Source organism: Macrosteles quadrilineatus, unplaced genomic scaffold (genome assembly GCF_028750875.1).
Source record: "Macrosteles quadrilineatus isolate MER2022 unplaced genomic scaffold, UCM_ALF_1.0 Scaffold_6__1_contigs__length_79288215, whole genome shotgun sequence".
NCBI lineage: Eukaryota > Metazoa > Arthropoda > Insecta > Hemiptera > Cicadellidae > Macrosteles > Macrosteles quadrilineatus.
Genome location: NW_026542599.1, coordinates 74236602 through 74261789, shown reverse-complemented (window position 1 = coordinate 74261789; position 25188 = coordinate 74236602). Strand labels below are relative to the sequence as shown.

At 35.3% G+C, this 25188-nt stretch overlaps 1 protein-coding gene across 1 annotated transcript; it reads right to left on the bottom strand.

Annotated features, from left to right (window-relative positions):
* Positions 1 to 1059: 1059 nt before the first annotated feature.
* LOC128997221 (tyrosine-protein kinase hopscotch) lies at positions 1060 to 23456 on the bottom strand. Its single transcript, XM_054422826.1, has 17 exons — positions 22410 to 23456; positions 21368 to 21618; positions 18723 to 18842; positions 17189 to 17349; positions 16128 to 16256; positions 14787 to 14908; positions 13157 to 13369; positions 11910 to 12034; positions 9774 to 9921; positions 9081 to 9228; positions 8226 to 8354; positions 7123 to 7196; positions 5417 to 5587; positions 5105 to 5248; positions 3945 to 4112; positions 3362 to 3531; positions 1060 to 2788 (listed from the first exon to the last, which is right to left on the bottom strand). Exons 1-17 carry the CDS (start codon positions 23148 to 23150, stop codon positions 2470 to 2472), a joined length of 3333 nt encoding a protein of 1110 aa, XP_054278801.1. The 5' UTR covers positions 23151 to 23456; the 3' UTR covers positions 1060 to 2469.
* Between the last annotated feature and the right edge of the window lie 1732 nt (positions 23457 to 25188).

Sequence of the window (25188 nt, the reverse complement as noted above, 5' to 3'; positions counted from 1 at the left end):
ATTGAACAATTAACATTTACAGTCCACATAATAAACAAACAACAGAATATTTACAGAGTATAGCTAATAATATTCTAGAAACAGAGGAACAAAGTAGAAGTACAAAACATTCAATAAAGTCAGATAAATTAATAAACTGTTATTAACTAAACATAAATTAAGAATTCAATTTTTATTGTTTTAATAACATTTTGTCTTGTACACTCTTGTTTTTGATCTGTTAACACGAGGACGGAGTTTTGAAATTTACTGACGCTGATAAGTAATACTCTTTAAAGCCAGGTTTTCCTAGGCGCGGAAGTGGAGAGCGGAGAGAGGAACGCGGAGAGCGGACTCCACTTGTCTTAGGTAATTTAATGTTACTGTTTTCCTAGAAGTGGAGCGGAACACCAAGTTAATCTCTTTTCCGCTCTCCGCTCTCCACTTCTGTGCCTAGGAAAACCCAGCTTAATACCTAAAACACCAATATCAGGATTCAGTGATGCTCAACAATTAATTACGTTAGTTGTTTCTTTAACAAACAAGCTATTGTTTCAAAAATAGCAAAATTTATTTCCTGCTTGTAGGGAAATTTATTTTTACTTTTTAAAACACTTATTGTCAATTTTTTTAAGTCCTTCACATCCTAGGACGCTAGAGGCTCCAGTCCAAGACCATTTCACAATACTTTATGCTTGGCATAGAGGTTCGTAGCATTATCACATAGATAAAATAAAATGCATTGGTAATTTAATTTGTTATTTGAAACTGTGACTTTGGGTAATCCAACGCTCTTTTACTAGACCAATTCAACAAATCTACTTATATAGCCTTATATGTACGCTTTCATGCTGCAGTATTAATTTTTTCAATATTCAAATTAATTCGACTACTCTCTGATTGAAGTTCACAATCAATGAAGTTATCTGAAATAATTGGTCCAATAACAACTTTTACTATAATATTAAATATTAAGTATTTCTGCTTATGAAAATACTGCTTTGACTTGTTCCCAATAGCTGTAATATTTTATATTCTTTTTTTAATTGCTTGAAAAATTTTATGTTTCATATTATTTGTGTTTTTTCTTTTAGCAAAAACGTTAGCAAATTGCATTTATTTTACCAATATCTGAATTATATAAACTTATTTTGAACTCAATTAGATTGACGTCACAATATACTAAATTTTTTAGCGTTATTGTTTCAACCTCAGCATTGAAAATTTTGGCATGTAACATGGATGCAAGAGTGATTGTGTGAGTACACTGAGCGTAACAAAACATTAACAACCTAAAACACATATAAAATATAATCATAACAATATTATATGTACTAAAAATGCTAAGAAACATACATTGATGTATTAGACATTTAACAACCATTATAGAGCACCTATAAGATTAAATTGGACAATAAATGAAGCATTCAAAACCAATTAACAATAGTATTAATAAATAGCTTAGTTTTTTTTTCTTTTTTAAGAAAGTCGACAGCAACACCAAAGGTATGTATAAAAATAGTTTTGTTTAACTTTAATAGCTAGCCATTTAGGATTTTTTGGAGAAAAATAAAAGGTCTAGACATATTTTGGGCTGAAGACCATAAACTGGACATTTTCTTCATTGTATTGATTCTTGTTTTTTTTAGTGTTATTTAATGTAATAGGTAAAATAATACTATTACTAAAATGTCACGTATTCCTTGAAAATAGATTACTGACAATACCCTTTTATTTTAGTAACGTCATCTGAACTGTTTAAACGAGAGCATGAAATAACTGTTCCACTGATCACGTCTTTTGTTAACAGCGAGCATTACAAAATTATAGTACCTCTGAAATACTAAGAATACAATTATTTTTGTAACATCATACTCAACTGTTAAAGCGAGCGAGTGAAATTACGTTGATTAAGTTTTCCAATTAACATTGAGCATCACAAAATAATATAGTACCTTGATAAGAGATTTCTGAGATTATGATTATTTTAGCTACATCATACTGAACTGTTAAAACTAGTGACAGAATACACTGATCATGTGTTCCTCGTAATGGGGAGCATCGTGAAATAATAATACCTCGGTAATAGATTACTGGTAATATTATAATATTCTTATTATAGTAACGTTGTCTGAACTGATAGAATAAGCGAGTTCATGATTGTGTCTTCTTATTAACAACAATCTGGCTGAAACGTCCTTGACGAGAAAGTATTAGGTGACAAAAATAATAGTGCAATTTCACCTATTAGCAAGCTAGGAGACCTTTTTGACTGTTATTGCAAAAAGGTATTTCCCATCACTAATTTACTGACGCAATCGTCAGTTTTTTCGTTACTTTTTAATAAAACTGTTCAAAACCCGGTCATTTTACTATCTAACGTCAACCTTTTGCTGGCACCCTTAACTCGTTACCCACTTCCAAATGACAAAACCGATCTCGCTTGGGATCGAACTGGTGACCTTTATACTGAAGGTTAGCTCTAACCGCTCAGTTGGCACACAAGTATGTAGACCTGAGCTGTTGTATAGTCTGCGCCAACTGTCGGAAGGTTGGTCTAGTCTGACTGTCCAGTTGCCAACAAGGGTGTATGACAGTAACGTAGATGTGTTGCGGACAGGACGCAGGACATGGTAGTCTCACTCCGGCCTCCAGAGCCGCCAACAGCTGAGCCTGGTCAGTGCTGTCCACCAGCGAAGGCAGTTGCGGATCTAGTCCTAACGAGAACATCTCAAACAGTGTCACACCGTAGGACCAGACGTCCGAGCGTGTTGAGAACTTGCCGTCTCGTAGAGACTCCGGCGCATACCTGCAGTGTACAATTTAAGTTGAAAAGGAATAGTTCAGCGAGGAGAAAATTAGAGTACATCGGCTAATCGATACACAGTGAAAGAACACAACTGATCCAACTATCTTTCCTTAATATAACTTCAAGATGAGGTTTTCAACATATGAATATAGGGGACGACAATACAACAAACTCTCTTCAGAAAAATAATTCCAGCTCAAACAAAGTACATAACACATTAATCTGATATGAGAGATACCCGGTTTAACATCACCAAAAATACGGCTGACGTTGGGCTGGGGCCCGAGACGGCTGATCCATGTTAGAACTCCATGGTCAGTTTACTTTGTTTAAAAATGTATTAGAAAAATTAATAAAAATGTTTATTCACCCCTTACAAACTTTAAACGAATGGCAAAAGTGAAAAACCAAATTTGTAGCTGATAATTTGTTATTTACTTCTTCACAAATTTTAGATGACACAACATAATTTTGCATGACAAATTTTCATAACCTTTTCTTAAACAAGGAATTACACTTAGATCAAAATGGGCATCCAAAAGCATCAATTTGAGCAAAAGCTCTTCAACTCACCACTTAATAGGAAGTTCCCTGTTCGTCTTGAGAATGTAGTAGTCGTTTGTGCCCATGACTTGAGCAAGCCCAAAGTCCGATATCTTAACATGAGTTTCACTAGCAACCAAAATGTTTCTTGCAGCCAAATCTCGGTGAACAATTTTCTTCTGCCCGAGGTAATCCATCCCCTGTAGCAACAAACTCAAATTAATTACGAGGCAAACCATCCAGGGTTGATTTATGAGTGAAATTCATAACAGCCGACTGTATACGTTACAAAACCAAATCAGCCCCTGGACTTTTTTCAGGTAAGCTAGAACTCTATCCTATTTTTTTCCTAACTAGCTATTACTTTGGCTTTTTTTAAAAATATTGTGGTTAAATAATTTTTGTGTATGATAGGATGAACAGCAAATTCTATATTATATTTTTTATGTGTTATAATCAGGTTACATTATAACACAAAGTACAACAGTTTTTGTTTCATCAGTAATATAACCCTTCTGTTTATCCTATCCACCACAAAATCCTTAAAGGACAAACCTAAAGCGAACTTTACCATTGTTATAACATTTAGTTACTACAAATCAGTCATACAAACCTTGGCTACGTCCAGAGCGAACTTGAGCAATTGTTCGGGCCTCAGCCTGTCTCTGTTGATCTTCAAGTAGCACTGTAGTGAACCATGGGGAATGAACTCCATCACCAGGCTAACCTCTGGCTCACTGATCACAGCCTTGATCTCCACAATGTTCTCGTGCTTCAGTCTCTGCAAACAATATTGATCTTTAACAAATCATTCACAATTTCAAAAGATAGAGACTCAGAGAAGCTTCAGCTACATCCTACGTAATGGTGAGTTTGTATTATGAATTATTGCGGACATTCTCCATCACTCGGGTGTTCCGAGCTTGAGTCTCGGACTAAATGAAAGTGATTGTGTATGGAATAGATAGTGTCTGTTTATCTTTAATCTACCCACTTAAACTTTATGATTTTTTTCATGTGACTGTTACAAATATTTTATATTTTGGCTATCTTTAATCAATTAATCAATTATTTAAGATGGGGACGCCACTAAGTGTGTATTTTCACCTAAATATGAATGAAGGATGAGTGTAGTATGAGTGGCACAATCTTGTAGTCTTGTTAGTGACTAAATCCGACATGTTCCTTAGACACAGCTGTTAATTAATAGCCCATACAGTAGACTCTCTCTTATCCGGATACCTTTTAACCGGACTACACTCGGCGGAAAAGACATCTGTTTAACCGGACAATTTTTATCAGCACATTGGTTTAACCGGACTAGATCGGCAGGAAGTGGGCAGTACTGAAACGACCTAAACGACTGTCCTCGTGGGAAAGATTTGAGACCAGTGATCACGTGTCTAAATACAATGCTCTCCTAAATTTAAGTCGAATATCACAGTAAACAGTCGGTTTTAATGAGTTTTTGGGGACGTCGGTTTAACCGGAAAACCCGTTATCCGGACTGGCCTCGGTCCCGAGGAGTCCGGATAAGAGGAAGTCTACTGTACATCCAGTGACAACTAAGGGACCTACAGTAGTCTAAATCTCAGGTTCACCACAACTGAAATTGCAACTGACTTGCAAGTTCTTAACACACTTAAATTTTTTAGTTTTGTTTTTAATTGAACATAGCATTGTATGATTCATAACCTAAAAAAAATTCACACACATAAGTTCATTAACATGGACAGTAGAAACTGTGGACAAGACAGAAAACTAATCTTGTACCTTCATGATGTCTATTTCCCTCTCGAAGTCCGCGCGGTTGGCACTGATGCTGTCAGCTTTGAGTTTCTTGACTGCTACCAGCTGGGGTTCACAGTCCTTGTCCATCTGTTCCAGTGTAGCTCTGTACACCTCACCGTAGAACCCCTGGAACACACCTCATTAAACACTCCATACTTGGAGCCACTACTTACTAGTACGCTTCAAGTTTTGTTTGTAGCCACACCCGAAATTTCCCGGACATTTCTAATGGTTAAAATGCAGCAAAATATTAAAATATAATAAATAGAATCGATTAACGCCATAACAGTATACCTGGCCTATCCTGCCCTGAAGTACGACATTGCAGTCAGCCTCCAGTTCAAAGATGCACTGCAGCGACGAGACACTGTCCAGTGACATGTTGGTCGTGTTGGTAGACAAGTCCAGGTGTGACAACATGACAGACATGTCAGGAGAATGGTTCTCTCCCAGCTGGTGCAACTCCTACAATGTTCAATTATTATCTTGTTGTAAAGACACTGTCAGGTGACATAAACTATATATTATAACAATACAGGGTGATTTGTACTCAGTGTGACAACATTTTTTTGGTGTAAGTACAAAGTAAATGAAGTGTGATGATGCATATCAAATGTTCCAAGTCTAAAAATTAGCTTCCCAAAAAATTATTTTATGTTTTTAAAAAATAACCATGTTTTAAAACTTAATACAGCGATTTCTCAATTACCTGTATATGGATTTGAGTAGATAATGTAATTTTCGTGTTCTACATTAAATTTTGAACAAGAATAATAGAAAATGACGGAGGATCAGTTGTAAAAACTCCATTGTAAATAGATTCAAAAATAAAAATTAAGATGTTTGATAAAAATTTTAAAAACAATGGTCTATTGCATTTTTCACACCCTGTATACAAGAAAGTGTCGGAATATGTTAAAAACTGCGCCATTTTATAAGCTTTCCAACGATATACTACACTATTGAGGTTTATGTCTGCTTATGTACGCTTAAATGGTTTGAGGACTACAAAGCATGGTGTCTTTAACATTTAAAACATAGAAAGTCGGCATGTATTAAGCACAAGTTGTATTTTTGATTCAGCTTGAACAGTAAAAACAGTAAAAAAGTTCCTTGTTTTCTGGTATTCAAACCACTAAAACAAACGCAAAAATATCTAAACCTCAATAGTGTAGCATATGGTTGGAAAGATTATAAAATGGCACAGTTTTTAACATATTCCGACACTTTCTTGTATACAGGGTGTGAAAAATGCAATAGACCATTGTTTTTAAAATTTTTATCAAATATCTTAATTTTTATCTTTGAATCTATTTACAATGGAGTTTTTACAACTGATCCTCCGTCATTTTCCATTATTCTTGTTCAAAATTTAATGTAGAACACGAAAATGACATTATCTACTCAACTCCATATACAGGTAATTGAGAAATCGCTGTATTAAGTTTGAAAACATGGTTATTTTTTAAAAACATAAAATAATTTTTTGGGACGCTAATTTTGAGACTTGGAACATTTGATATGCATCATCACACTTCATTTACTTTGTACTTTCATCAAAAAAATTTTGTCACACTGAGTACAAATCACCCAGGCCCAGGAGTATATACTAGGCCCAGCATACACAAAAGATTAGAATATTTCACTGTCACCGACAGCATTTTCAACTGAGGAAGAGAGTGTTTCAGGCCTCTTTTCCTCCTTGAAGCTCAAGTTCTGGAGGCCTGAAATATTCTCTCTACCCTAGTTAAAAATCCTGTCAATGACAGAGAAATATTCTAATGTTTTGTGTGTTATATTGTAATGTTTTGTGTTATGAAATATTCTAAGTGTTAAGTTTTATGTTTCTTGTTTGGTCTCTTGGATAATTTGGACTCCTCTCCATTCAGGTAAGCCTGCTATCCTCGCTAAATATCCTAATAACCCAGGTCCTTGTGCTCTTTGTTACATCCTAAATACTTTACTAGAATGCACAATAGCTCAGGAGTAGAGGAACATACCTGTGAGGCAGCCAACAGCCAAGAGCTCTCTCCCCATTGCTTGCTGAAGTCTATCAGGCTGTTGCCACTGTCCACTGAAACCACACACATTTATTAGACTTCTCAGACGTTTATGTGTATATTGTTTCTCACGTAATGGAAAATCACAATAACAACATTCCCCGCCCTCTGATTGTTCAAAATGGCGGCGTGCTACAATTGTCGGTCTCTGCTATGAGAGACGCCAGTGCTGTGGATGCACTAACTCGCAAGTGTTTAGTTCAATAACAGATTCTGCTGGAAACTTTGTTCTCCGCTACGTTCGCTAATGTTTTGGTTTATCGTTGTTATCTTATTATAAACAAATATTCAGCTTTGACTTTTGGGAAAAAATATTTTTAGGTATATGTAGCGTAAAGATCAAAGCCACTCAACATATATGTAGCGTGGAATGAGTTAAAACAAAACTGTCAATATTTGTTGAGTTACAGTTAATTTGCCAGTGTTCCACAGAACAGGAAATCGTTTAGTTCTTCAATAGAAACACATTACACACTTGTAAAATCAAAATGAAAAATTATAATGAAAACTAATGAACGACCAACAATGAAACAATTGACATTGAATTAAAACGTACCTATTGAGACATACGGTAACCCCGATTAATGTAGGATGTTTTGAAGCAACTTTTTATACACATACATTTTCTCAATTCAAATCGTTCAACATGTCATTTGTATTTTTGTCTATTTGATTTATATTGAAGAGATTTCTAGCTAAATTCACAAATACCTGAATCTGACAATGGTCTAACACCAAAACATATGGTATTTAGCTGACAGAAATCACTGAGTAATATTTAAGGATTTTTTCCCCCCAGAAAATAGGGCCCCAATCTAGGCCCTTGTGCTCTATGCTACACCCTTGAGTAATATTTTAGTATGGAGAACATAAACAGCTCGGCGGCTAAAAACAAGGATTCTAAATCTACAATCTTAAATAATATTTAAAACTTCACTATTTGACAGCACAGCAGATTGTTCTGCAATCACCACTACTAAATCTTACAGTGGCAAACAGTTGAATAAAACGTATGACTAATCAACAGCAATGTATTGACTCACTGGTGAGGTTGGATGAGATGGTCGATCTCTCACTGGACGCTGAGAAGCTTACTGAGTCTATATTGTTGTCCGACTTGAATCTACGAGGTGTCGCCACAGAGTAAGAGTGCATCCGTCGTGAGTTGAACACTAGTACAAAGAGTAAATTATAGTTTCAGTTAAGTAGCACACCGTATAAGCTTAGGGGTTATTTATTTAACCATGCCTTTTTTGTAAGGTCCCTCTTGTGGACACACCCATTGGATTAAAAGTAGCAAATACCTGATTTGAGTGCATCTCACAAATAATCCACACATCTAACATCCTGCAAATAATCCACACATCCAAAGTGTCACAAATAATCCACACATCCATGGTCTCACAAACAATCCATACATCCAACATCTCACAAATAACCCACACATCCAGTCTCACAAATAATCCACACATCGATAGTCTCACAATTAATCCACACACCCATCTTTGACAAATAATCCACACATCCAACATCTGGCAAATAATCCACACATCCAAGGTCTCACAAATAATCCGTACATCTAACATCTCACAAATAATCCACACCTCCAACATGTCAACAAATTAAATGAGCTGTTCTTGTGCAAGTTGGATGTGTGGATTATTTGTGAGACTTTGGATGTGAGATTAAATAATCCTCACATCCAATATCTCACAAATAATCCACACACCCAACTTGATCAAGAGCAGCCCATTTAATTTGTTTGCTTCTTCTACCAACCTCTCACGTGCCACTGACAATTGAACTTCTGTCAATTGCATCATGTCAGATACAGCTTAATGTAATTTGTTCAGTGACTCTCGCATAGATAGTTTAAAGTGAATGTTTGGCAGTCCCACCTTGATAGAGGAGATGGTTTATGTCTCGCATGGCCTCCTGGGTGGTCTTGCGTCTCTGAGGGTCCAAGGTCCAGCATTGCAGCATGAGACGGTACACGTCACTGGAGCAACTCCTCGGCTGAGGCAGGTGTCTGCCACTCAGGTAAAACTGTCAACACACAAGTTCAGGAATAAATAAAATTATTACAAATGAAAATGCTTCGTGTAAAAAAAACTCAAGAACAGTAGGGACTGAGGATTTGGGGTGTACAGATTAGTTTTCATCACTAGGAGCAGAAAGTGACTCTTTTTGGTACGCAATCATGTTTTACAAGCTCGGTTATGCCTCGCTTGGAAATATGATTAAGTATCAAAACGACACTTTCACTCCGTGTGATGAACAACTATTTTCATCATACTGTGGAAACAACCTTCCAATCGATTGAGCTTAGCGATTTAAAAAAATATATTGTTGCAATTTCAAGTCCATCTATGCTCGAGCTAAACTCAAAACATTTGCACCTAATTAAACTGCTCCAATATCTTCAGTTTTCTAATGATGATTTCAAATTATGTTCCTCCTAAAACACGTTAACACCGCCTGAACACAGAGACAGAATCTGAAACCAGTTGCTACTAAGATTCAGGATTGGGCAGATCTTTCCACCATTACAATAATCCTAGGTGACACACAAGATTATGAAATAACGTTACATTTCTCAGATCTGGTTCGGAGACAGTGGGATGTTGCCCCTTGGTGAATATTTCCCAAAGTGTCGTTCCAAACGCCCAAACATCTGAGCCGGTTGTCTTGTGTGTGTTGTCTTTCAAGTGGTAGCACTCCGGTGCTAGCCAGTGCACACTGTGAACAAGAACAATGTTGTGAAAACATTCCGAATTAATGCAAATTCTGGTTTTGCTTATTCCATGAAATAAATTTAAAATTTACTACTTTGACTTAAAGTTTCTGGGTAAAAACTTGTGCCGACTGATGATGACCAGACATATACAGGGTGTCACAAAAAAGTGTGATGGGCTATACAGGACCTAATTCTACATGCAAAAATAAGTCAAAAATGAAGAATAATTTTTTTTGGATTTTGGCTTAGTTTAGCCGTAATCCACCATTTTGTTTTTTTGGGAAAATATTTATTATTTCAAAATCCCTTTGAGATATTTTTACGAAACTTGGCAAAATTGTTTACACTATAGTAAGTAACATTTATAAAAAAAATTATTATTTTAACTTTCCAAATTTCAAAATGGCGGCCGTTTGAATTTTTTAATGCCAAATTTCATGAAAACCGGTACCTAAATCAAAATTTTGTGAGACACAAAAGTTTTAGTATTTATTATGACAAATCCAACAAAACAAAAATAAATAAAATCGGTTCATAAATAAAGAAGCTGTGTTTTTTTTAGTAATTTAGACTGAAATTATTAATATATAAGATGTATTAAATGTAATGTAATAGTTTATGTAACGTATTAAGTAATTTCAGTCTAAATTATTAAAATAAACACAGCTTCTTTATTAATGAACCGATTTCATTCATTTTTGTTTTGTTGGATTTGTCATAATAAATACTAAAAATTTTGCGTCTTACAAAATCTTGATATAGGTACCGGTTTTCATGAAATTTGGCGTTAAAAAATTCAAACGGCTGCCATTTTGAAATTTGGAAAGTTAAAATAATTTTTTTAATAAATGTTACTTACTATAGTGTAAACAATTTTGCCAAGTTTCGTAAAAATATCTCAAAGGGATTTTGAAATAATAAATATTTTCCCCAAAAAACAAAATGGCGGATTACGGCTAAACTAAGCCGAAATCAAAAAAAATTTATTCTTCATTTTTGACTTATTTTTGCATGTAGAATTAGGTCCCGTATAGCCCATCACACTTTTTTGTGACACCCTGTATACTACATTTTATCCGTATGATTATAAAGTATAAACGGTGGGTGTCATTCATTAACAAGACCCTTGATAACAAGTGTCATTTTCAACTACACTTGATTTGATATCACCCCTTATCACAAGTTGTTGCAAACCTCTATAAGAAGTCTACCTGCTTGATAACAAGTCTAATTAGATCATTCTTGTGACAAACCTATTATCAAGGTTCTACTGTTATTACCAATCTTTTCACGTCTTATTATGAAACACTCAGTAGTTAGTTGACTTGGTCTGTTACGAGTTTCCAAAAGTTGATTCTCGATTCCACCGATTCCCAACTGTGATATCAGAATTGAGAGATCCATACGAACAGAAAATTACTGCAAATGCCGCGATTGTGCAAGACGACGATGACGTTTCTGTGACCGCAGGAGACGATAATGATGTTCCTTTATTGCGGAGTCTGTTCGGGGTTTTGCTGTGACAGAGGGAGACAATGACCTAGGCACCACATGACTAAACGACCGTGGGAAATTATGGAAATTTTTGGCGCAATCATGGAAGACAAAGATGTTTCTGTTACCGCAGGGGATATTCAGAATTTTGCCATAACGGCGGAAGACAATGACGATGTCTACACGACCGCAGGAAATGATTGAAATTTTGGCGCGATTGTGGAAGAAGATGTATCCATTACCGCAGGGAATTTTCAGGACTTTGTCGTCACAGCAGAAGACAATGACAATGTCTATAAGACTGCAGGAAATTATTGAAATTTTGGTGCGATCATGAAAGACGATGCTGATGTTTAGTTACCTTGGGGGTCATTCGGGGTTTTGCCTTAACCGCGTAAATAATCACAATCACACTGGTTCTTCCTAACTAGGGGGAATGGAACAATGAAAACAATTAATTAACAACCACAGCTCTACAGTACTTCTTATGACTCACTCTTGGTCTGTGTAGTTCCTTGATAGGCCAGGATCGGACAATCGCACTACAAATGATGTGTCAGTGTGAGCGGCAACCAGCAGCTTGTGGCAACGTATGTTACCATGAACCATTCCCGCCTCCTCCTACAACCATATAAAACAAGGTCATTCAATTTAAGAACTTGTTACAAAAGATTTGTTAGCCCTTAATTATTAAACTAAAAATTGTAGTTTTGTATTAACTCTGCTTTATTAAAAACAAAAGTAAATATTTACAAACACAACATAAACATATGAACATTAAACATATGTTATTATTTGTCATCTTCCCCTTGAGCTTGGAGTCCTAATCTTTTTTTTATGAATCTATTATTTCTTCTCTTTATAGCCTTATCTTTAATAGAAAATAAATAAGATCTGGGTTGTTGAAGTTTCTTCTCTATTACTCCTTCATCATGTTTTCAACAGTTTCAACCACAGATTCATCTTTTATTGAGTTGTACAATTTCAAACCATCTGTCCCCAGTAAATTTATCAGTCTGGCTAATTGAATTTCCTTACTTTCTTTTGTTGTTTTTGTAGCAATAAAGTAGATGTTGATTTCTTCCTTAAACTGTTTAAATTTGTCTAAAATGTTTCCATCTGATAGGTTGAGTGGATCTTGTTTATTGAACTCAATATTTTGACTTTACTTTCTATTCTTCAAAATCGACTGCACCATAATTATTAAACTAAAAATTGTAGTTTTGTATTAACTCTGCTTTATTAAAAACAAAAGTAAATATTAACAAACACAACATAAACAAATGAACATTACTGTCAATACTGTAAATACTGTTCAATGAAATGGCGACCATACATAGTAGGTATTTTAAGTAGGTATTAAACATATGTTATTTGTCAGCCCTGAACTGGTTTTAACTTATTTGAATCTTTTGACACTCATCTCTTTTCTCTAACCTTTGAACTTGTTACAAATGTTTTGTTTCCACTAACAAAACTAGTTACGTTGCCAACAGCACATCAATATCAATAACTTCAGCAAATTTGCAGCGTCTTCAGCGTTTACAGCGTAAGCTTTTGCAACATTTGCAAACACATAAAAAGCTTCTACGAATTTTTCTGCGAGATAGATAGCTTTGCACTAAAACAATTCCCAACTTTAGATTGGAATATGCCAAAAAGCGTGTTCGGAATAGTGGGACTCTACCATTCATTTTGTGTATGAATATGTTTGGCTCTCGTAGTGGGTAAATATAAGATTACCAAGTTCCAAAGTGCAGTGGCCAGGTAGTTGGCCGCCTCCACTAGGTCCACCTCCTTCACATGTCTGGAGTGATGTCTCAGGTAGGAGTCCAAGGGTCCCAGAGGTAGCAGCTCCATGACCAGGCCCAAGGGAGAGTTGAGAGTGATGCCGCACAGTCTGACCAGGGAGGGGGTCTGCACTGAGGCCCAGGCTCCCATCATAGCCAGCATCTCCTGCCATACAACACATCAGTAATTATCAGGCAATAGAAAACGTATGTTTATGTCCTAGTAATGACCTGTTATACACACTAATTCAGGCAAGGCCGAGCAGGTCTTGTCATATTTACATAGCTAAGTAAGTGGTGGACTCAAAATCTGGAAATGACCTATGGTAACTCTAAGAATTCTCAAACTCCAGTCAAATTCTTAGGTGTGATGATACAGAGCAACCTAAAATGGTTTTCCCATATTGATTTTATCGCTCCAAAACTCTCCAAAGGAATTTTTATTTTAAGAAATTTAAAATCAATTGTTTCTCCAGATGTATTGTTAACTGTGTATTTTAGTTATGTTCATTGTCATTTAGTATATAGTGCCATTCTCTGGGCTAATTGTAGCCATGCCAACATCTTGTTTGTTTTACAAAAAAGAGCCATTAGACTGTTAAGTAATGCTCCCCCACGTAGTCATTGTAAGCCTATATTTAAGAAATTGTCTGTGATGCCCTTAACCTGTATTTATATTTTTCAATGTCTGTTATATGTTAAAAACAACTGTGATATTTTACTTTGTAATAAGGATGTGCACAAGTATGCCACAAGGAATTGTAATAATTTAAGAATAGATCAGTGCCTTTATGCCACCACTCAAGCTAGCTTCAAATATACCGCTACCAAATTGTACAACAAGTTACCAGTTAAAGTTAAAAAGTTACCATTAAATGTTTTTAAAGTAGCCATCAAGAGAATTCTTCTAAAAAACTGTTTTTATAAAATAGAAGATTATTTTGCCTCAACCTTAGATTAGTTTTAAGTTGTATTATATTGTTGACGCAGCCTATACACTATTGTACTTTTCACAATTTGTGTCTATGGAATAAAGATGATTTGATTTGATTTGATTTGATTTGATGACTTTGAACCCAAGACCTCGGGAACAGAAGTCCCATGCTCTACTACTAGAACAGCTCTGAGAACAGCAGTACAGAAGATTCCCTTGTGTTTGGATCGTTAACGAATATCTACATAACCCACACACGTCACTCCAAATACCCATACATAGTGGATTAGTGAATAATTAATCCACAACACAACTCATTTAGTATGTTCTTATTTGATTTCTAGTTAACATAATCATTAGAACAGTAATATAGTACTGTACACATAATGTATGATTTTAAACCCATTCATGTTTGTATTAACTTCTGGTTGTGATAATGGAGACATTTTTAGTGCAGACAAGACTCTAGTTAAGGTATTGGAAAGGGTGTATATTATTACATAAGGAGTTTAAGGGGTAGAGGTTTCTTAATGGACCTTTTGAAGAGTTGCGATGCTGTACGATTGGACCAAAGATCCCGATACAAATTCTACACCCCCACCCCTCCTAGCCGCATACAAAACAATATTACTTTAAAACCCTTGTTTACCTCCACTTTATGATGATCAGACTTGAAGACTTTAAACGCAATATCGACTTTTCTCCTTTTCTTCCGTCGCCAAACACCACGATAAACAACAGATATCCGTCCTTGGTGCTCTTTTGTATGGCCTGCAAAGAAACAATCGTTTAACTTAATTTTTTATTACAATCGGTTACAAAAATACTGATTATTATATTCTATAATCACAGTGAAATTACTGTAAAATCTTTTGAGATCATGACAAAAACATCTTCTGCAGTCATGGTGAAATAAAGTTCATCTGCAGAAGATGTTCACGATTTCACCATTATCGCAGAGATGACAATCATCATCGTTTTATATTGTTTCATTGTATTCTCTTTAGCCTATGTTTGTTTTCAAAATAATGTAGGCCTACATGAATTCTTGTAGTTTCAACTGAGATAGTTATGATTTTACTATGGCAAAAAGCTGGTCAGTAATGTTAAGCTTTAGAGACTATCCTGCGCATTCCGTTGTCAAACTATTAAATGGAATCTTCACACAAACAATGCCTTGGGAGGCCGAAAATTTTCTTGGAAGAAGACAAAAGTATAATTTCTTGGATGAGGATTCTAAATGATTTTATATTGCTCTAAGTTTGTAATGGCTTGAAATTAATTTTAAGTTGAATTAGTTTTGTAGGAAGTTAATCTAGTTTATTTCTTTTACAAATGTCAACACAATAGTGTCTACGTTTATAATTTTAGCTTTAGTAATGTTTGGTAATGATGCTTCCAAGAAAATAAATAAAAGCATATTCTTATTTTCTGCGATAGCAACAAACCGTGTGTATCTTCTCGATCATGGCAAAATTGTGAACATCATCTGCGGTTGTAAATACATCATCATTATCTACGGGAAACTGTTAGGAGGGAGTAAAGTTCCTAGGGAAAACCTGATTGGTAGACTGCAGAAATTGATCGAGTTCACGGACATTGAAGGTCTCTGAATAAAACAATCATTGGGAAGCGATTTGAGGCTTCAGACCACCCCTTTAATATAAGATATTATCTCCACCATGGATCACGGCAAAACAAAAACATCACCCACAATCACAGTGAAATTGTATATTATCATGCATCGTTGAAGATGATTTTAGTAAATGCCAAATAACACAGCACAGGTTTGCTTTAAAAAAAACCAATTTGCACACACCTAACATAATTAACCAAATACACTGCTCAGACTATTAGATGGCCCGTCACAAATAAATCGAGGTCACGCAGGTCCCTATTTTTGACCCTATTGTAATGGTTTGTTTGATTGTATATAAGATCTATTTTGGATTCAAATTTATTTGAATATTAGACTACTGCATATTCTTACCTTTGAACAGCTGCAGTTCGCGGGGGTCTATGAAGTGAGTGACAGGACACATTGAGTCCGTTCCATCCTCATCATCAGTCTGCTCGTAGATCTCCTTGTCGGTCCGACACAGCAGTAACGGCGACACATCTGCAAACGACAATCAACAAGTCAGAACACCATAAAACGAAATTCTTCTCAGATTCTAGGTGTAAAATGAATACCCCCGCCGCAGCAAACCTGCAGACTAAGTGAATTTCCGTTTATCTGGCTGGACCTGATTGGCCATGAACTAATGCTGTCATCAGCCCAAGCAATCCTGGATAAAAGTTGGGGGGGAAATATCTACTTGTATATTGCATGAGGCTTTGATGGAAGAGCCAGGTGCTGAGGGACTTTGCAGTATTGGGAACCACTGTGAGGCCAAAAACCTTCTTAGGTTTCAGTGGCTAAGGTAAGGTAAGTAATACAGTAGACTCCCTTGTATCCGGACTCCTCGGGACCGAGGCCAGTCCGGATAACGGGGTTCCAGTTAAACTGACGTCCCCAAAAACTTGCATAATGTATAGCCTACAGTATTTGACTTAAATTTAGGAGACCTTTTTATACAGGTAATTGCTGATCTCAAATCTTTCCTAGATAACAGATCTTTCAGTACCGCCCACTTCCTGCCAATCTGGTCTGGTTAAACGGATGTGCTGATAAAAATTGTCTGATTAAAGAGATGTCATTTCCGCCGAGTGTAGTCCAGTTAAACTGATGTCCGCTTAAAAGGTGTCCGGATAAAAGGGAGTCTACTGTATCTACTTGTACTCGGTTTGTCACCAAGTACCACCACAACATCCTCTACGTACCACAGGTTGGGAATCACTCGACTAGACAGCATGATCTTCTTCCTCCTTTCAAAACCTACAGAACTGAGAAAGATTGTACTAATAAAGGAGCTAGTAGTGGAAATTCTAAATGTTTACATGTATATTAGAACATTTTCATCTATTGTTGTCCCTTATAAATCAACAATGTTATGGCTTAGATTTGCTACAGTATTCTTAATACTTGGTATTGATATAGGCTTAACTTACCATATTCAGAAGGTGGCAGGCACTCGACTAACTTCACTGAGCTCTCAGCTGATCTCAAGGCTGCAAGAAGTTCCTGTATTGTTGAGTAGCGTTTGTCTTCTCCGTTGAAAGTATAACCGCCTCCCACTCGTCTCTCGATCTTGTAGGTTGTCGGCTTTGTACTGTGAACCAACCAATCAATTACTACGATGTTGATACTATGTAGCCATTGTGAGAACAAATGTACATGTTGATTCATAATGTTTAACAAAACTTTAAGTGGCAAGTAACAATTACGAATGTGTGGTTATCAAAACAAGAGGCAACCATTAACATATTTGCTGAGGTAGCGTGATGGACGGCCGCAGCAGAGAGCGAGGACAGTTAATGCCCGTGGATGAGTGCACGAAAGTGTTTGAATTTCATCCAATATGAAAGGCATATTATAGCATGTACTGTGTCCCAGTCGTTGTGGACGTAGTTTTACAAGAACCCAATAGATAGCAGAACTAAACAAAACTGTTAGTCGGCCTTCAGTAAAAATTGCTAAATGGAGGGAAAAAGGAGGGGTGAAGTACCCGGGTACACCACTAAAAAATACTGCAAAAAAGGGGTCAAGCCCAATAAAAAACACTCACTGTTCACAACACAACCAAGGTCGAAATATCGCAATTTCCTCTATAGCGTAACAATAAGTTACAGACTGCAATAAACATATAAAACACCCGCGACTAGGCCGTTGGTAAAATCATGCTGTAGGCTATCTACCGTACTTAAAATATACTTGACATTCTTGTATACTTGTAGTTTCCATCCGTAGTCCAAAAGCAGGAATTGGACAGGTCAATAGGGTAGCAATAGTAATTAATAACTCTTATAAAAATCACATTCTAGGCCAAAGGGCTCTGTTTTGTGAAATTTAGAAAATCTTTCATATCATAAAAACAATTTTTTGTCAGGAAATACTTTATTCCTGTTTTGAATTTTGAGATTTTTTATGTTTTGGAGGTTTTTTGGCAGTACCTGGAAAAGTTTTAAACCGGAATAGTGGGGTTTTTGTTAAAACATGTTGAATGTGTTGTGATTTTATGTCAACTACTGTTTTATAAATGAAGATGCAAGGGATAGTCAAGCATGCCCAGGATGGTTCTTATTGCTTTTTTTTGCCAGACAAAGACTTTGTCCAAATTCTTCTAGGTGGATGATCCCACAAAATGATGGAATATGAAATGTACTGCTCGAACAGCCCGAGATGGACGAGCCTGGACAGATCATCGCTGCTCCTACGTAGAATGAATAGTCCTCGAGCAAGCAATCTCTCTAATCTTAATTTAATCTCTCTAATCTCTAATCTTAATCTAATCTTAACTTACAATTATCAATCTTAATGATTGATTGCCTAATTGATAATAATTAATTGATAATCTACGAATGTGCTCGCCCCATGTACAGCATTAAATTACTATTGACATAGCATAAAGAGATAGTATAAATGAGGAGTATGGAGTCGCATAATTAATTAACTTAAGGCTTTAGAAATAAATTAAGCACTTACCTATTTTCTGTGCAAACATCTAGATAATAATGATCATAGGCTAGTTCGCTTTCCCGTAGGATGTAGCATCCAGGTTTATTGGATCGAAGCTTTTGCAGTTTATTGTACGAGAACTCTCCCCTGAAAAACATTAGCTTCATGAATATTAACAAGACTCGGGTTTGGACCATCCCTTAGAAAAATGTAATAATAAATACCACACAACAGCTAAACTGTAGACTGAGTGAATTTCCATTAATGTTTTTAACTGGTTGGATTTTCACTAATATTTCCTTAAAATTGTAATTTTTATTTTATAGGCTAAGTTAAATAAGATTGGCCCTAATTTTAATGAGTACTTAGTTTGCTGAAACAGGAAAGGTAATAAAGTGTGTGTTTTTGTTCAAAAATTGAAGTTAAATAGCTTCTAGTATGAATTTGCCACATTTGATTAAGACATTTATATCCTCAAATTTAAGTATGAAATGAAGTTTTTTATATCCTTGTAAACCTGACGATAGTTTATTTATTTATACCCTCTCAGCCGTTACATCATTTTACAATAAATACATGAGATATTGACATGTTAGTTTCTGAAATATCAAAAAGTGCTAAAGTCAGTAACTATTACAATAAATATAACAATAGCCTAACAAAAACATATACCGTAGAGATTTGAACGTAATGAAAATAAGAAATAGCAAAATTTTGATAAGATACAAGTAATAATGAGAGTGTTTAATGATACAATCTCAGATAATATTGACAATCAATGAAGAACTAAGAAAAGGTGTGATTAATAGGACGCATGATGATATAATGCCCGACTACATTGAGAAACAAGAAACAGCTTATGATGATGACATAATAACAGGGATACAAAATAAAAGCAAAACAACCAAAAAGGGTAGTAAAATTGACAAAATTACCGTTACTAATGACTAGATGGAGGCGAGAATATTTAGAGTGAAGTGGGGTAAGTGTTTTGGCATAGTTCAGCTTTGACCTCAAATTGCAATCTTGTTATAGCCTACATGATATAGTTCTGAAATTGTTTATGCATAAACTTTGACTAATGGGCTTTAAAACTATATGCATTGTTATTAAAAAATAAAATCTTTTTTGGTAAAAAAAATTACTAAAAATTTTGCCAGGGTTCGGGCAAGTGTAACCCCTGCCTGTTAAAAATATATAAAGCATTGAAAAAGAGACATGGGGCAAGTGGCCAGATTCTAAATCTTTTGCTGATTCCAAGACTTTAAAATACTTATTAAAATATCTGAATTTTTACTCAAGTTACGAACTTTTACGTGAACCTCTTCTCGCGTTTTGTGAAAAACGCAAAACATGCAAAACGGAAAGATTACTGTTAAAACATAAAAAACACAACATTAAATGGTACTTAGATGGTTTTTAATGTTGTTTAACATGTGTAGAATAAATCTCACACTCACAGTAATATTGTTTTTTTTTTTATTTACATTTGGGCAAGAAAATCCTAAATTATAAAACGGGGTTAGTTTAACGTAAAAGTTATTTGGTCACTTAAGCAGTTCTCATTAACAATAATGTTTTTCTTCTCAAACCAACTTAACTCAGTAACAATATGTGTCAAATTTTACCTTATCTTCTAAATTCCTAATTTTATATTTAGGCTACAACAAGGTTTTTTTTCTTTACTTTTACTGGATATTATATGAGTTACACCCTGGTTACACTTGCCCCAAATCCAAAAAGCCACTTGCCCGACTGCAAAATTTCAGGGGCAAGTGTAACCACGCTTGTAAAATCTCTAAACAATAGGAAATAGCATAGATCTGAAATTATATTCAGATTCTACATGCAAAGATTAGTTTGTAAACCAAAAACTGTCAAATTTACATTAAAAATGTGAGTATGAAAAATTGTCAATGTTTGAGGTCGGCACTTGCCGATGGAGTGGAAATGTAAGCGTTTTTTAACATTCTAAAACTATTACTTGCACATATTTGATATGCATTCTTAAGGCTAAATATAACAAAGGAAGGTCCAAATAACAAGATATGATAGTATTTAAGTTAGGTCCAAAATTATCTTATCAGTTGAGTGATGAGCCGTGGTTACACTAGCCCCCCCCCCCCGGTTACTCTTACCCCACTTCACCATAGATAAGAAGCCGGTTGATCCTCGACCTGAAGCTGTGAGTTGAAATGCCAAAAAAGTCGACATCCGTTCCAAGAACATAGTTCTTAAACTCCAAGACATAGTTCAATCCAAGAATCAAAAGTAGTTGCCTCAACAACAAGCAGATTATTCTACAAACCTCATCCTAAAAAACGCTAACATATTGAGCTATTGCTAGGAGCTGTTCACACATTAGGCCTACTTCAAGGATTAAACCTAACTTAGAGGATTGCAGCATTATCACTCAGATAAAATCCATTGGTGATTGGCGGGATTTGAACTTGTGACCTCAGGGACCGAAGTCCCGCCCTCTGCCACTAAATCAGCTCGTTCCCAACAAAGGATTACTGTATACGGGTATTTAAACAATTAAACCTATGTTATGAATAAATAAAAAGGGCCTTAAATGAATTAACATTAGACTAGGCCTACTAATTCATGAATTCAGGTAGGTAAGCCTAAGTTACCGTTACCAACTTATTAAATAAAATATTGAAACCCACCCGACAGGCCCATGGCACTTGATGGAATGCAGCCTCTCTAGAGAAGGAGTCGGCAAGTCCTTAGACAAACTGAAAGTCCATTTGACGCCAAGTCTGTAGTAACCATCTAGAAGACTGACCAGCGAAAACATACTCAATATGGAGACAAACTTAAAATAGATTGGGATTCCTGTCTTGCGTGCGATTTCCATACTTCCATCACTCCTGACTGTTATAAAGCATAGTTCTTCAATGGAGCAAACATGCACCCACTGCAAATTGGAAATAAAACACAAATTAGTAACACCGATTAGTAACATTAGCCTAACTTAATGATTCAGAACAAAAAAACTTTTTGGGACAGTCTGTGCCCCAAAATTTGGCACTCTGGCTCAATTAGCTGCCTAAAAAGTGGGGCCTGTCTTTCTGTAACAATCTCGTATCTTTTACAAGTATAAAGCACTCTGTTTGAAAAATACTCTACTGTATTCAAAGGACCAGGCGGGTTGACTGATAGCGGGAACAGCTCCAATGAAAATCTTTACTAAGCATCTTTCTCTCTATCTTCGTTAACCTAAGCATTTAATTTAGGCCTAGACACGCAATGGGCAATAGGCATCAATGTATTAACCAACCGTTATAGGCCTACAAAGTCACAGTTTGTAAGCCCAGTACATAAAAGACACAATTTTAAGCCAATGTAAGTTAGGCTACTTAATGATTCTATTTAAGTAACCTACATCGACTTTAATCGGGTGCTTCGTATAAGTTGGCGGTTTGTTAATAATATAATATATATAGATATATTGCCCATTGCATGTAAATTTCAAAAAGCGATCACTGATTCCGGTGATCACTAACTTGTAGGTGACCAGCGTTTCTTCGCAAGAAACCTCTAAGTAACTTACAATGTAAGTTACTAAATAGGCCTTCTAAGGAGTGAAGAAATTTGAAGATAGATGAAGATGACGACTCCCCTTTCCTTGGATAGTGGCGAGGACTTCGGATGGTAAATGGTAAATGGCCTAGGCTAGGTATAGGACAACCTATAAGAACCACTTACCTCTTTCTGTCCATCAGAAAGATACTTTATTCCAGGATATTCCTTTTCATATGGATTAATATGAATATTTATTCCTCTGATTGTCCCTCCTTCGTCAGCAAAAGCTTTGTACTCCTCGCTCAAGTAACTTGGAGCTAAGGCCTCAAGCTGCTTCAAGTATTGGTCCTTGACAAACCAGGCATCATATTTTCCTTCTTTTGCATTCTTCTCTATAATTTTTAAGGAATCATGCATAGGTTTTTTGGCATAGAAAAAGTGTTGATTATAAACTTCCTTTGGAATATACTTTTTGTAATCGCTTTCGACTGCTTCTCTTGATGCTCCAGTCTCTAAAATAACTCTAAACATATCAGCAACACCCATTCCTAAAAGCTCACTCTTATTTTTCTCACAATTTATATCTGGTACATTGTTGTTCAAAACATCGGACCTTGCTTGATGGAAGTAGAAGTTGTATGCTTCTCCATCAATAGCTCTTAGCTTACTGAAGTCTGGCACTTTGAATCTTAATCTAAAATCAAAGATTGTTATTTTAGAGTCTGTTAATTTTACAAGTGGACTGACCCATTCTTTAGTATTGTGAAAGCGCAAAGCAAAAAGATGTCGAGCAACAGGTTTTATATTATACCTTTGGCACAGGTCAATCACTATGTCTTCTGCTCTTGTTTCTTTATCAACAGCACACCTAACAGGGTCTTTGTGGATAACATCATAAACTTTAATGAATTGGCTGTAATCCATTTTGTTTAATGTAAACGCACCATAGTCAGTTATTTTAATTAGAAACCCACAACTGATTTTACCATTTTCGTGTAGGCCTAGGCCTAATTGAAAATTTGGTTATATGACACCACAACAAAGTTTGCGTTCCTCAGCTTCTAACCTAGCTGCTAGAAGACCAACTTGCTATATTTTCCGTCACATGTCATTCTATTTACACAAATATCGATTGGAAAGAATTAATGTAAGAGACAACAAAGAAAATAATGCTGTAATATTGACAAAAGTCCGACTGGTTTAAAAGATAACCAATAACTTAATCCCACAAACACAACCTGAAGCCTAACCAATCTAACATAAATTTTCACAATAAATTTAATAAATAAAAAAAATAGGCCTAGGCTAGGCACTAGGCAGTCGTGTTTATTTCTGCTGTTCTTGTTCTGATTTCTTATGTCATCCAGTAGTGCCAGTCGTAGAACTTTTTTACTAATTTCATTTCTGTTTTATTCATTGTTCGCATGTTGGCAACACTACTGAAACCATGTTCTAAAAACACTACTTGGGTATTATCATTGATTATTTATTTATTTATTTGTTTTATTACAATGCTGCATAAAGGATAAACCCAATTACATTGTAGCATTAATATTCTAATTACAAAATCTTGACATGCATAGTAAATAATAAATAATGTAAAAGTTCCTCTTGCTAAAGAAATTATAACTATTAGTGTAATCGCTCACAACAATACAATAGATGACCAAAAAGAATAAATAGCAATAAATAACCTACAAATAAATATCTTAAAAAATAACATTGGCAATTATTTAAATATCTATAACAACAATAACGAATTAAATAAATACAAGATTATTATCATGGTATTATCGTTGATTATATGACGACTTATTCGTCTTTTATGTGCTTATCCCCTATGAAGGATTGTTTTTTTTCCAATACAAAATGCATTTGAATAAAAATTTTATGGTAGGTAAGCACAATAAAAAGTAGTATTATATGACAATAAATATACACAAAAGATACTAGGCTGTGGACCAGCACAATCCAAACGAGCTCCAAAACAGGGGCAGTAAAGAGTAAAATATTCATTAAGAGAATGGAAGGCAGGAAGGCTATAAACAAACATTATAATTATTCATCATTTTAAACTTGATACAACATTTTGAATGACAAGATGAAATCGAAATGTCAGAACATTTTGACCGTGCCTTAATCCTCAAGCTCTTTCTGTTAAGTTGCAGAACCTTACAACGCCCTGGCAGATGGTGTATTTAATCATAGTCTCCTATATAATCTTCTGAATTTCAAACCATATAGATTTTTCACAAAGCAGTATTTTATACAAAAGTGTAAGGGATTAGAATAGTATATTTTATTACTAGGACCGAAAGTGGCATTTTCCGGCAAGCGATCAAGTTTTTGTGCGAGGCTTTCATTTGCTGAGAAAGCTATTTTCACATACAAGGCAAAGCCGATGACGAGAATACACTGTAATGGAGCAAGTGCCGGAAGATATAACTTTCGGTACGATTTATGAACGATACTTTTCATTAACAACGCAAAAATACACAAACACAGAATACCTCAGTAATATTAGAACTACTGTATTTTATTTCTCAATTAATTCGTTTGAACATTAAAAATAACATAAAATATTCTGAGAGGAAACCTATGTATATTTCTCAATAAATTGTTTTACAATTTTCTAGGATGCCAGTAAGAAACTACAGAGTCTTTGTAAACAAACATTAAATTTTACACTCTAACTCTACGGCTAGACCACCCATTACCATATTGCAGTTTTCGGGCAAAAATCGTCAATTAATTCTCTAGGAAGCTGATGCTGATACCCACAGTTTATTATAGTTAACCGTGTACGTAAGTTAGGATTGCCGTTATATTGAAACTACTATCATAGATTGAATAATTATCCTATCTCTTGTATATTTAATCTGTGATTCTATCACGCCTAAGATCATATTTCACTAATTTCTGTACCAAAATTATAAATTAAAATAATACCAGAGGAGGTATA